Source organism: Pinus tabuliformis, chromosome 3_1 (genome assembly GCF_031772625.1).
Source record: "Pinus tabuliformis cultivar Carrire ecotype Pingquan chromosome 3_1, CPIR1, whole genome shotgun sequence".
NCBI classification, from domain to species: Eukaryota; Viridiplantae; Streptophyta; class Pinopsida; order Pinales; family Pinaceae; genus Pinus; species Pinus tabuliformis.
Window position 1 is genome coordinate 225,825,169 of NC_142301.1, and position 15,025 is coordinate 225,840,193.

A 15,025-nucleotide genomic window follows, 5' to 3' on the forward strand; every position below is an offset into this window, starting at 1 on the left:
GCCTAGACCTTTTGTTTGAAGATTCACTCGAAACTCTAGGTTTTGCTTGGGTCCTCTTGGGCTTCTTTGTGGTCCCATATCTCCGTCATTCTTGATCTCACAAGGCCACTTAGAAACCTTGCTTCTAAAGGAATCTTAGGTCAAGGGCATCCCTCATTAAGGAATACCTCTAAGCCCTAGGTCTAAGCATCCCTTGAGCCTTTCTTAGAGATCCCTTCACCTTGCTTCTAAAGCAAGCAAGCCCTATTATTTGAGTCTCTCTTGTGAATGGGCCCTAGAAATCACTACCTATCTATCATTGATTCATCATTCCTAGTGATTTCCTTATACCGGGATTCCTCCCATTGGTGAAAGTCTGTAAAGATCAGGGGACATCGACTGAGGTGACAGTGGGTCGTTGTCTCGTTGTTGCCACTTGATCTAGTAGTCCCTTTGGCCCTCCTAGGACCCCTGCTAAATTGAGCAGTAACATGAACCCTTGCCAATTTTATCCTAATGTCGATGTTCACAACAGTATAACTGCTTGCCTATTGGAGTAGTGACCTAAAACATGTACCTGTTATTGTATACTGATTGCATTCCAACACTCCCTTTTGGCAAGATTGTGATTATGGTATGAGTATTTTACACTTTGCATAGTTGATATGGCACATTCCTTGTATGTTTTCCATGTCCTTGTTTATGGCTGGTAAGACCATAATTTACAGATAGTACTTTTATTTTTTGATTGTTTATTTAACATGTAGGTTTTGTCAATTAATGGGAAGTTGTGGTCACATATTTTATATGTAGGTTTTTATTTTTGTTTGCATGTTGCATTTGTTAGAAAATTAGAAAGGTAGAAATAGCAGCAACAACACTTCGATGCAGTAGTATCTTCGACCTAGCAACTTCGATCTTAATGAAACACCTTCGACCTTGAAGTACTTGGCTCTTCGACCTTTAAGCAACACTTCTACCTTGAAGAAACACTTCGACCTTGATGCCGTACTTCGACATTGATGTCATACTTTGACCTTCATGCTGTAACAAAACTTCTTAATGTTGTAATAGAACTTCTTGATGCCATAACAAAACTTCAATCTTGATGTTGTAGCCCAGAAAATCACACTTTTGAGAGAGAGAGATAACCTAAACTTTTGATCCTACAATTCTCCTTCTTCCACTGCAACTTCACACTTTTTCACGGTTTCTAGGAGATCGAACTTGTGTGTGTGATTGTCCTCCAAATGAATCAAACTGCTTCAATATATAGGTTTCTGGTGAGGTCGAATTACCTTTCTTTAGGCTGACTTGGTGTGGAGGTGACATAATTCATTTTTGACTAAAAAATAATTCTTTTTACATGATTCAAAAGCCCAAAAAGGGTCTCTTTAAATGTACAATGACTTTATTGACTTATAATAAATCTTAGAAGTCCTCAAAGGGGACTTTGACCTAAAACATGATTACCCAAGCATGAAACCCATGCTTTAATAAGCCATAATAATAATAATAATAAAATTTCTTTTCATTCTATTTCATAAGTACATTTTATTATGACTCAAATACAATTATGAAGACCGAATCTAGTTACATTTTTCAATAGTCCCTCTTAACTAGTGAGGTATTGATCATATACAAGTACAAGAAAGATCTCCAACTATGTGAACTATGAAGAGTTTAGGCACCGCAATGCCATGGACTAGATTCCTGAACAGGGCAATCTATCCAAGGTCTCTCAACAATTTAGGCACCACAATGCCACAGACTAGATTCCTAACCAGGGCAATCTATCCGAGTGGGACTAAGATGGACTAAAGATTTCGACCTCTCTAGGTACCATTAGGCTTACTTGCTAACCACCAACGCAGGGATCTAAGGTGCGTATCTGAGGTCGGAGGTCTATGATCAATGCCACTCTCCCTACTTTGGGATCTATACATCAACACATAGTGCTGGCCTGATGTCCTCCCAGGTAATGCTTCACTCACAAAGCCTCAACAAATTCGATTTTTACAATCAGTAGCAAATCCATCTCGATCAAATTGATCGGTAACAACAAATCTCTCCCGATCAAACTAAGCGATAACAACAAGCATGTAAAACATGCTATCAAAACTTCCTAGAGATTTACCTGTACAAACACAACCACAATCAGTAACAATCTTTCAAATGTACATAAGTAAAACAAACCTCCGGGGTCTTTCAGACATCTTGATGTTGTTTCTCAACTTTTCACAGTAGGACTTTGAGCTTTCCAAATGAATCTTGATACAAGATTCTTCAACCATACAACTTCCTTTCCTACTTTACATGTAACAACATATTCTACAACCGGATCCTGTGTTCCTTCTTTCAGCAGCACATCAAAATGCATTCATCAATTTCTTCTTTCAAGGTAACCATCATGACTATGATATGCCCTCCCTCTTAAGTAGGGAGATTTCTTCTATCCATGGTCCCTCTTATCTTAGGGAGGTCAACTTCTTCTTATGAGAGTGGAGAAACTTTCATGGCTTCCATCCTTCTCATGTTGATCATCAACATTCATATATTTTCCTTCACTATGCTTATTATATCAACTTTACTTATAAACATCTTCACCATCTTGAAGATTATGTACTTCCATAACTTAGATAGCAAGTACAACCACATCTATAGAAGCATGAAGTTAACCTCATCAAAATCATACAATAATGGGAGCATTAGACTTTATAAACATAATCAGCAAGAGACTTTACTTCTATACTTCAACTTCATGCCCATGTTTTGTTACAAACCCTAAATCACATCAACAATCTCATTATATCTAAGGCTTCAATATTTCATATAGAAAACCCTAGAGACCAGTATAGCAATGCATCTAACAACTTTCATAATTCATATGTGAGACTTCCTACTAGGATTTCATACAAACCCTAGATTTCATACATGAGATTCAACAATCAAAACCAATCACAACGGAATCAACAACTTGACTAGCTTCTACTAGGGTTTGATGTAAACCTTAGATTTTCATTTACTAATTCTCAACAATCAAACATATCACAATACAATTTCAGGTTTTTTTATCAGCCTTTCCTAAATCCCAGATTTGTCAAATTATATACTAGAGAATTTAACTTCTATTAAGGTTTAGCTACAAAACCCTTGAATTCACAAACAATATCATCTTGGAATGTCAAACTTTGACTAGGGCTTAGTTCCAAACCCTAGGACTTATGACATCAATAATTAGGTCAGCACATATGCATATCTAGGATTTCATCATCATGCATAAGCATATCATAACAACATATGTCAGGCAAACCTAATGACACAAACACATTAAAGTCAGACATATAACAAACTTGATTAGATGAACATACCTAGGGATTCATTCCTAGGTCATAAGGGTCTTTCTCATAAACCCTAAAGATCTGGGGTTTCAATACATAACATAGCAAACCCCAAATTACCAAAACTTCAAAGGTTTGGGATTTTAGATATCAGCTTTCAACCCTAACAAGCTATGGTTTTCATAACCATACCAAAACCCCAAACATGACATTATCAAAGCCTCAAACATTTTCTTTAGACTTCATCAATAACTCTAAGTAGGCTAGCGTTTCACACATTATCATCGACATACCCTTAAGTTAGGATTTTACAAAGAACCCCTTTAGGGTTCCACAAAAATAATCAAAGATGTGAGTGTTAGAAATATGGAAAGGCATACATATTTTCTTATACTTGATAATTACTTGTGAGATTCTTGTGTTCTTATTAACTTTCTTATGCTTTCCTTTTATCTTAGTTCATCAAGCAATTACCAAAACACAATAGCATGAAGATTAAGGACACTAGATATAGGTGGACGACCAGGAAAAAACCCCAATCTTGGGGAAAACCCGGTCAACAACTCTTCCTTCAATCGTTTTCCTAAGATAATCCAAGACTCTTGACATAGACACGAACCTCCTCCACACCAAGTCATTTCTTTCCTTTTGCAGCAGATGACCACTTTCCAGTATTGGCGTCGACCTAGATGCAGTAGCAGCAACAACACTTCGATGAAGTAGTATCTTCGACCTAGCAACCTCAATCTTAATGCAACAACTTCGACCTTGAAGCACTTAGCTCTTCATTTGGAAGCGATGCTTCTAACTTGGAGCAACACTTTGACCTTGATGCCGTACTTCGACCTTGATGACATCACAAAACTTCTTGATTTCGTAACAAAACTTTGACCTTGATGCCGTAGCCCAGAAAATCACACGTTTGAGAGAGAGAGATATAAACCAAAACCTTTGATGCTTCAATTCTCCTTCTTCGACTGCAACTTCGCACTTTTTCACGGCTTCTTCTAAGAGATTGAACTTGTGTCAGTGATTATCCTCCAAATGAATCGATCTGCTTCAATATATAGGTTTCTGGTGAGGTCGAATTAACTTTCTTGAGGCCGACTTGGTGTGGAGGTGACATAATTCATTTTTGACGAAAAAATAATTCTTTTTACATGATTCAAAAGCCCAAGAAGGGTCTCTTTAAATGTACAATGACTCTATTGACTTTGAATAAATCCTAGAAGTCCTCAATGGGGACTTTGATCTAAACCATGATGACCCAAGCATGAAACCCATGCTTTAATAAGTCTAATAATAATAATAAGATTTCTTCTCATTCTTTTTCAAAAGTACATTTTATTATGACACATACAATTATGAAGACCAAACCTAGTTACATTTTTCTACACTCCCTCTTAGCTTGGGAGGTATTCAACATATACAAGTACGAGGAAGATCTCCAACTATGTGAACTATGAAGAGTTTAGGCACCACAATGACATGGACTAGATTCCCGACCAGGGAAATCTATCCAAGGTCTCTCAACAATTGAGGCACCGCAATGCCACGGACTAGATTCCTGACCAGGGAAATCTATCCGAGTGGGACTAAGATGGACTAAAGCTTTCAACCTCTCTAGGTACCATTAGGCTTACTTGCTAACCACCAACCCAAGGATCTCGGTGCGTATCTTGAAGTCATAACTCTATGACCAACACCACCCTCCCTACTTCAGAATCTAGACATCAACACATAGTGCCAACCTACTATCCTCCCAGGCAATGCTTCACTCATAAAGCTTCAACAAATCTGATTTTTACGATCAGTAGTAAATCCATTTTGATCAAATAGATCGTTAACAACAAATCTCTCCAGATCAAACATGCTATCAAAACTTCCGAGATATTTACCTCTACAATCACAACCCTAATCAATAACAATCTTTCAAATGTACATAATTAAACACAAACCTCAGTGGTCTTCCAGACAACTGATGTTGCTTCTCAATTTATCATAGTAGGACTTCCAAACGAATCTTGATAGAAGATTCCTTAATCATACATCTTCCTTTCCTAATTATGTAACAACATATTCTACAAACAAATCCTTCTTTTCTTATCTCAGCAACTCCTCAAAATGCATTCTCCAATTTTCTTCTTTCAAGGTGTCGATCATAACTATAATATGCCCTCCCTCTTAACTAGGGACTTGTTTCCACGAAGACAAGAGTGATGTGTCTTTCTCTCATTCATGGCCTTCACTAAGACTTATAGCTGTTAGTCTTGGTCTAGTGTATGACACATGAAGTAGAGAACCATATCCATCACTCCCTCTTAACCAAGGAGGATCTAATCATTCCTATACAAGGAATATACCCAAGCTCCATCTTAACCTAGGGAGATCAACTTCTTTTCTATGACATCAGAGAATCTTTCATGGCTTCCATTCTTCTCATTAGAGTTATCATGACCCTCATCATCCATATAACTTTCTTCATCATGCTTATCATATCAAATTTACTTACGAACATCTTCACCATCTTGAAGATTATGTACCTACACAACTTAGATAGCAAGTATAACCAAATCTATAGAAGCATGAAGTTAACCTTTTTAAAATCATACAATAATGGAAGCATTATACTTTATAAACATAATCAACAAGAGACTTTACTTCAATACTTCAACTTCATGCCTAGGCTTTGTTACAAACCCTAAATCACATCAACAACTCAAGATATGAATCTCATTATATCTAGGGCTTCAATATTTCTTTCAGAGATATGTCTAACTCTTTTATAACATATAGCAAACCCTAGAGACCAGTATAACAATGCATCTAACAACTTTTAGAATTCATATGTTAGATTTCCTACTAGGATTTCATACAAACCTTAGATTTTATACATGAGATTCAACAATCGAGACCAATCATAGCTCAATCAAAAACATGACTAGCTTCTACGAGTGTTTGATGTAAACCCTAGATTTTCATGTACTAATTCTCAACAATCAAACTGATCACAATACTATTTCAGGGTTTTATTAACCTTTCATAAATCCCAGATTTGTCAAATCATATACTAGACAATTTAACTTCTACTAGGGTTTAGCTACAAAACCCTAGAATTTACAAACAATATCATCTTAGAATATCAAACTTCGACTAGGGCTTAGTTCGAAACCCTAGGACTTATGGCTATCAATAATTAGGTTAGCACATATGCATATATAGGATTTCATCATCATGGATAAACATATCATAATAACATATGTTAGGGAAACCCAATGACACAAACACATTAAAGTCAGACATATAATAAACTTGATCAGACGAACAAACATATACCTAGGGATTCATTCCTATGTCATAAGGGTCTTACTCATAAACCCTAAATATCTAGGGTTTCAATACATAATATAGCAAACCCTAAATTACCAAAAATTCAAAGGTTTTGGATTTCAGATATCACCTTTCAACCAGTGTTGCACACATCGCGATTTAATCGCGATAAAATCGGAAAATCGCGATTTTTTCAAAATGACGATTCGAATCGCGATTTTTATCCAAAAAATCGGCGGAAATTTTTTTTAACGATTTTTATCGAAAAAATCGCGATTTTTTAAAAAATCGCGATTTTTTCGAAAAAATCGCGATTTTTAAGGAAAAAATCGCCGGGCACGGGGGCAGCGGGCGTTTTATATGGAAATTCGATTTTTATTTTATTCATTCAGCAGTCCGCCGCGGAGGAGAAGGAGGAGAAGGAGAAGAAGGGAGGGAGAGGGTTGCCGTCGCTTGTGGGAGCCGATTTTAGGAGGAATCCAAGCCAAGATCGCGAATTTGTCCATAAACCAGGTATGTAGATTAATTTTTTTTTGTTTTGGTTCTCTAAAAACTTTGTTTTTCATTGTTTTTAAAGAATTTTTGGAAATTTTTCATTGATTTGGGATGGGTTATTTGTTATGACTATGAGAACCAATTTTTGTTTTTTATTTTCTCATTTTCTTTAAACATTGTTTATTTTTTTTTATTTTTCATTGTTTTTTGGGTTTAGAAATTGGGATTTTGGAAATAATTAGCTTGTAATTTTGCAAATGCTAAATTGTAATTTGTATTTACTATTTACTATTATCATTTATGTAATCCTAAATTCCTATTTCCTAATCCTTATTTTTCCATAGGTTTGCAAATTCAAAATTCAAAAACAAACATGCCAAGGAAATTGGATCCTTTCTGGGAATATGGTGACCCTAAAACTCCGAATGATAGACAAAACTTGATTTGCAAGTTGTGTGGAAAGGAAATATTCGGGGGGGTGTACAGGTTGAAGTTCCACCTTGCACAAATCCCTGGACGTGATGTGGGGCCCTGTCTAAAGACAAATGCTGAAATTATCCAAAAAGCCATGAGAGCATTGGGAGAATTAGAGCACACTAGAGACGCCAAAGAAGAACTCAAAAGGCAACTAAGAAGGTCAGTTGAAGGAAGTGGGCCAAGTGGCACAGGTTCTACTGCAGCGTCAGTCAATCCGTTTGCTGCATCATCATATTTTGTTCCTCGAACCACACCTGGTTCACAACCAACTATCGGTTCAATGATGAAAAGAACTGAAAAAGAAAAAGCTGACAAGTTGATGACAAAATTTCTCCTCTGGAGTGATATTCCTTTCAGCATTATAAGGAATAATCCATTTTTCCAACCTACTCTTGATGCTGTTGCCAGTGTTGGCCCGGGGTACAAACTCCCTTCTCTTCATGATTTCAGAGGCCGGCTTCTTCAAGATGAAAAGCGTGACTGCACCCAAAGATTGGAGGATTTTAGGGCATCATGGGCACAAACAGGATGCACTGTTATGTCAGATGGTTGGACTGACCAAAAGGGGAGAACCCTTATAAACTTCTTGGTTAGTTGTCCCTTGGGGACTATGTTTATCAAATCTGTTGATGCAACTCATCAAATCAAAGATGCAAAAAATTTATGTGATTTGCTGGATGTGTTTATTTTGGAGGTGGGTGCAGAAAATGTTGTCCAAGTCATAACGGACAACGCTGCAAATTATGTTGCTGCTGGTAGATTGCTTATGGACAGGCATCCTACTTTATTTTGGACACCTTGTGCTGCCCATTGTATTGATTTGATGTTAGAGGACATAGGGAAAATTCCCTTTGTCAAAGAGGCTGTTGACTCATCAAAAACCATCACAAAATTTATTTACAATCACACATCTGTGCTTAGCTTGATGAGAAAATGCACCAACAACAAAGAGTTGGTGCGCCCCGCCATTACACGGTTTGCGACGAGTTTCATATCTCTTCAATCCCTCTTGAATTCTATGTGGGATTTGAAGAGAATGTTTGTTTCAGAGGAGTGGCGTTCTTCGCCAATGAGCCGCAAACCAGAAGGAGAGGCCGTCTGCAGACTTGTTTCATACCAAGAAGACTTCTGGGCGGGAGTGCAGGAGGTGTGCGCTGTCACAGAACCTTTGGTAAAGGTTCTTCGGTTGGTAGATGGTGAGAAGCCCGCAATGGGCTATTTGTATGAAGCCATGGATAGGGCCAAAGAAGCCATTCGGTCCTACTATGATGACAAGGGAGATGATGGGTTCCAGAGACAACTCCTTCTATGGAAGGTCATTGATGAGCGATGGAACAACACACTCCATCGTCCCATTCATGCTGCTGGCCTTTTCCTGAACCCTGCATTTTCTTATGCATGTGGGTTTAATTTTGATGTTGAGGTCGTGGAAGGATTATTAACCTGTGTCCAGAAGATGGTGAAAACTCCAGAAGAACGTATGGAGGTCTCTAGACAAATTGAGCAATATAAGTTGTCAGGTGGCACATTTGGCTTTGAGATGGCTATCAATGATAGGACGGTTAAAATCCCAGGTATTTTTTAGTTTGTAGTATGTACTTTGTAACTTTGTTTCAAATTTCATTGTTTCTTCAAATTCCATTTTTTTCTTATGTTTATTTAAAATTTTCTTTGTAATTTTGTTGTAGACGCATGGTGGAAGATGTATGGTGGCAGAGTACCCCTTTTGCAAAATCTTGCCGTGCGCATCCTCAGCCAAACATGCAGCTCCTCGGGATGTGAGCGCAATTGGAGTGTATTTGAAAAAATACACAACAAGAAGCGCAATAGGTTAACACTTAAACATTTAAAATATTGCAAATTTCCAAATAAATTTTTGAATTCATTAAAGTTTTAAACAATATTTTTTTTATAATATTAATTATTAATTTATTATTTCATGAACTTTGTACAGGTTGGAGTCTCATAGACTTAATGACATGGTCTATGTCTACTACAATCTTCGATTGTGGGTGAAACAACTAGAGAAGACACCTGATACGGAAGCCATCTCATTGGATGGGATTGACACCACTGCTGAATGGAGGGTTGAGACCGAGAGGCCTCTCATGGATCCCACTGAGGATTGGTTAGTGCAGGATGAGGGGGAGGAGGAGGGGGAGGAGGAGGAGGAGGAGGAGGAGGAGGAGGAGGAGCAGGAGCAGGAGGAGGAGGAGTTGGAGGAGCAGGAGGAGGAGGTGACACCGCCTACCCGGGCTACCCGGGCTACCACTACCACCAGTAGAGGACGTGGTCTCCGTCCACCTCAGCCTCTTGTAGCTGCTACTACTAGTTCTTCAGCTTCTAGAGCACGTCAGACTCCACTGCCATTTCCACCACCACAGGCACCAGCTTCTACATCTAGAGGGAAAGAGAAAGCTGTGCCATATTCTCGCAAGAGGGGCAGAGGAAATCAATAGGATTAGACTTTCATTTTATTGTATATGACATTATGACATGATGAGATACATTATCATATTTTTTGTTGATATTTTGAGGCTGAGTTGGACTTGGGACTCAGGACTTACTATTCAGGACATGATTCAATGTTATGTGTGATTTTAGCGCTAGAAATGATATTGAACATCTTATATATTAGTTTTTTTATCATATTTATGTGTCAATGTATTTATTTTATGTTGTAGATGGTTTAGATATTAAAAAAATTGAAAAAAAATGAAAAAAAATGAATATTTTTGTGCCAAACGATTTTTTCCGATTTTTTCCCGATTTTTTCCCGATTTTAACGATTTTTCCGATTTTTTCCGGCGCCGATTAAATCCCGATCGCGATGTGTGCAACATTGCTTTCAACCCTAACAAGTTAGGGTTTTCATAACCATACCAAAACCCAAACATGACATCATCAAAGCATCAAACATTTTATTTAGACTTCATGAATGACCCAAAGTAGGCTAGGGTTTCACATATTATCATTGACATACCCTTAAGATAGGGTTTTACAGAGAACCTCTTTAGGGTTCCACAAGAATAATTAAAGATGCGAGGAGGGTAGATTTATCTAATGATGAATCACCCAATCAAGAATCTTTACGATTCAAGAGTGCTAGACACAACAATGTTAGTAATGTATAGATTACCAAAAAGAATGAATATACCTTTATCATGAAGAGAACAAAGCTTATGGTATAAGGCATACCTTTGTTTCTTAACAAACCTTCTAATTCCAATGCTTTGTCTTGTGAGGCTTGTTGGTTTTGGGTAGCATCGGATGTGCTTTAGCTCCAAAATTTTGTGGAGGGGCTAGAACACATGAGATCTCCAAGACCTGGAAATCATTTGGAGAAATTCCACATTGATTGTAGTTTATTAAAATAATTAATATTTTTAGTGGGGTTTCTAAGTCTAAACTTAGGAAAATAAAAATATTAATAAGTATCAACGAAAGTATGGGTGAGAAGCTTCTAAGAGACGAGGATCAATTCTAATTTAATCTTAGCCGTTGATTAGGGACTTAATCTCGGTCGTTGATTCATCAACAAGAAAAGTATGAGAGAAGACGTGAGTGTCATTTGGAGATACATTGGGAAATACCCAGTAACCCAAGGGAAATTGATTCTCAAGGAGGAGGAGTTCGATTTTAGAGGGAGAGTTGCGGGGTGAAGGAAGAGGAGGGAATCAACATCAGTCAAAGATTGAGGAGGAGGTGACGTAGAGCATTAGAGGGACAACATAGCAAAGGACGCAGTGCTCGTGCAGAAGTGACACAGAGGTGACACAGTGAAGGCTGAAGGGTCTCTGGGGTGTCAGAATTTCTCTAGAGCAAGGGGAAAAATTGTCTCAGGTGTTTCTCTCAACGTTGTCACTATATTTTGTGAAATCATTCCTTGTAAAGAGATTGTTGCTAAAGAATAATAAATAAACCCTCATCTGCTGCACCGGTTTTCTTGCATTGGGTTTTTCCGGGGACAATTGTCCAAAAGTAACTGTGTTGATGTGATTGATTCTTGTGCTTGTATATCACTATAATTTTCTCTATGCTATTATGTGACAATTGCAGTAGAATTTATTTTGATGTTTACTGAAGGGTTTTGTAAATAACTTATTTAAGTAGGAGAAATAAATCAGTTACTGCAGTAGAATTTCGTGTTAGAATTTTTCGCATGGTATCGGAGTAGAGATCGGGCAACATGATTAGAGAATCTGCAATGAGTCGGGAGCATGATGTTGGGGCAACAACTCAAAAGGACTCACGCAGTTCTCCCAAGAAAGAAGAAAGCACAAAGAATATGGATTACGACTATTCTATGTTAGCTTCTACACTTGAAGAAGAAGAAGTCGCTTGCTTAGCAAGTTCTGCTTCCTCTGAGGTTTGGTATATTGACAATGGAGCTTCTACGCACATGACAGGAATACGAGAATGTTTTTCGAGCTATCAGGAAGAACATATGAACTTCCAAATCACCATGGGAAATAAGTCAAAATGTACCCCTGTAGGGAGAGGTACTATAGTCTTTCAAATAGAAGCAGGGTATCGACTTCAAGCGACCAATGTGTTGCATGTGTGAGGATTGGGGATGAGCTTACTCTCTCTATCTTAGTTACAAAACAAGGGCTATGATGTTTTCTTCATTCGGAAGAAAGTATTTGTCAAACATCCGAGTTGGAAAAAGAAAGCCCAAATTGGAGTCAGAAGTAACAGGTTTATAAGGTACAAATAGAATCTCCAATGGCACTGATAGGTAGCAGCGGGGAAAAATATTTGAATGAACTATGGCGCAGGAGGATGGGACACTTGCATCATGGGGCTCTAAGAATTCTTAAAAGAACCGTCACAGGAGTTCCAGAGTTGAGTACCAAATGAGACGGTGTATGTAGAGGGTGCGCACAAGGCAAGTACGCCAAAGCAGCTTATTCCAGAAGTAACAATAAGGCTAAGAGTGTTATGGGATTGATACACTCAGATATCTGCGGACCCATGTCCACAAAAGCTCTTAGTGGTGCCGAATATCTCGTCACCTTCATTAATGACCATTCCAGGAAGACTTGGATCTACTTTCTAAAAACCAAGGATGAGGTTTTTGATCAATTCAAAGAGTTTAAGGCCCTAGTTGAGAATCTGACAGGGAAGAGGATAAAAGTGTTGCGCTCAGACAATGGTGGAGAATACATTGGTAAGGACTTCACTAATTTCTGTGCAAGGGAAGCCATCAGAATAGAATGGACAACTCCTTATATTCCAGAGCAGAATGGAGTAGCAGAGAGGAAGAACATGATTATTGTTGAAGCAACAAGAGCGATGTTGTATGATCAAGATATGCCCAAATTTATATGGGTAGAAGCATGCAGCACAACAGTGTATGTCCAGAACGGGACTCCTCACAGGGTATTAGGTAAGATTACTCCAGAGAGTGTCTTCACCGGTAAGAAGCCTGAGGTGAGTCATTTCAGACTATTTGGGAGTTTGACATACTGCCATATACCTGAAGAAAAAAGGAAGAAATTGGATCAAACTGCAGGAAAATGATATCTTGTGGGATATGGCGAGAATGCTAAGGCATATAGAGTCTATCTTCCAGAAAATAGGAAGATCGTAGTTCAACGGGATGTAAAGTTCATGGAGGATAGGGCTTTCAGGAAATCTCGAGAAATGCCTTCCGAAGAGCAGTCAAAGGATGATCCATTGGTCCAACCACTTCGACTAGTAGAAACCAGCACCAGTGTTTTTCCTAAAAACAAATTTCCAGAGGTATCACAATAGGTGGAGTCTCGGGAAGAGGAGCAAATAGATCTACCCACTACTAGTGGAAGAACGAGCCGGGAACTTCGACAAATACTACGGGATGAAGAGGATTTCGTTGGAGCTCTTAGGAACGAGAAAAGGGAGCATAGACAACTAGATAGGTACCAAGCCTTGGTAGCTCATGTTGGAGAACCCTCTAGTTTTTAGGAGACCATTCAACATCAAGTATGGGTAGATGCTATGGTGGAGGAATACAGTTCCATAATGGTCAATGATGTTTGGGAAGTAGTACCTAGGCCTCTAAACAGGTCAGTTGTAGGTTCGAGATGGATCTATAAGGTCAAATATGTTGCATATGGCAGTGTGGAAAAATACATAGCGAGGTTTGTGGCTAAGGGGTATGCTTAGAAGGAAGGGATAGAATACGAAGAAACCTTCGCCCCAGTAGCCAGGTATACTTCTATTTGATCCGTGATATCCCTTGCAGCACAGATGGGGTGGAAGATTCACCAGATGGACGTCAAGACTGCGTTCTTGAACGGGGTAATAGGAGAAGAAGTATACATTGACAAATAGAGGGTTTTGAGACACATGAGAAGAAATCTCATGTATGCAGGTTGAAGAAAACCTTGTATGGGCTTAAACTGGCACCTTGAGCATGGTACGATCGAATTGATGGTTACTTGCAGAAGATGGGATTTGTCAAGAGCGACGCAGATCCCAACCTCTACTATCTAATTGTAGAGAATGAGCCTCTAATTATGGTGTTATATGTGGATGATATTTTTCTAACAGGTTCATCCAGGCTCATCAAATATTGCAAGGAAAACCTAGCTACAAAATTTGACATGAAGGATTTGGGGCGGATGCATTGTTTTCTGGGGTTGGAAGTTTGGCAGCAGAAGGATGGAATTTTCCTTGGACAAGGGAGATATGCTATAGAAATTTTGAAAAGGTTCAGAATGCAGGACCATAGGCCTATGGCTACTCCAATGATTACCAAATGGAAGAATATTGATGCATCTAAAGGCAAAGAAGTCGATCTCACCTTGTACATGCAACTCATAGGGCCCCTGATGTATATGGTCAATACCAGACCAAACATTTGTTATGTTGTCAACACCCTCAGTCAGTTCGTGGTGGAACCAAAGAGGGCCACTGGGTAGTAGCCAAGCATGTTCTTAGATATATACGAGGAATAATCGGGCATGGACTAATGTACACTCAAGGCAATGACATCAGGCTGAGTGGGTTCACTGACGCAGATTGGGCTGGAAGTTCAGTAGATCGGAAAAGTACCACTGGGTACTATTTCAACATTGGATCAGGAATGACCTCATGGTGTAGTAGGAAGCAAAATCCGTAGCTCTGAGCTCAGTTGAAGCTGAATATATGGCAGCTAGCACAAAATCGTGTGAAGCCATATGGCTTAGGAACTTGCTTGTGAATCTATTAAGGAGAAGGATGGAAGCGACCAATATTTGGTGTGATAATCAGAGTTGCATCAAGCTCTCTGAGAATCTAGTTTTTCATGATCGGTCGAAGCACATTGACATTATGTTTCACTTTATCAGAGACTGTTTCCAATGAGGGGCAGTACAGTTACGGTACACTCCAACAGGAGAACAGGTGGCAGACATTCTCACCAAGGCTCTAAGAAG

The 15,025-nt window shown here is 38.7% G+C and overlaps 2 protein-coding genes across 4 annotated transcripts in view; both read left to right on the forward strand.

Moving 5' to 3' along the window:
* Positions 1–9,572, forward strand: part of LOC149186613 (uncharacterized) — a 28,401-nt gene extending 18,829 nt beyond the window's left edge. Inside the window, exons 3-4 of the mRNA XM_089412364.1 lie at positions 8,317–9,196; positions 9,311–9,572. Coding sequence (XP_089268490.1) covers positions 8,317–9,196; positions 9,311–9,519 — 1,089 coding nt within the window. The 3' untranslated portion in view covers positions 9,520–9,572. The remainder of the gene's footprint in view (positions 1–8,316; positions 9,197–9,310) is intronic.
* Positions 1–15,025, forward strand: part of LOC149186612 (AP3-complex subunit beta-A-like) — a 227,823-nt gene that overhangs the window by 173,133 nt on the left and 39,665 nt on the right. The gene's annotated exons all lie outside the window — the stretch shown is intronic.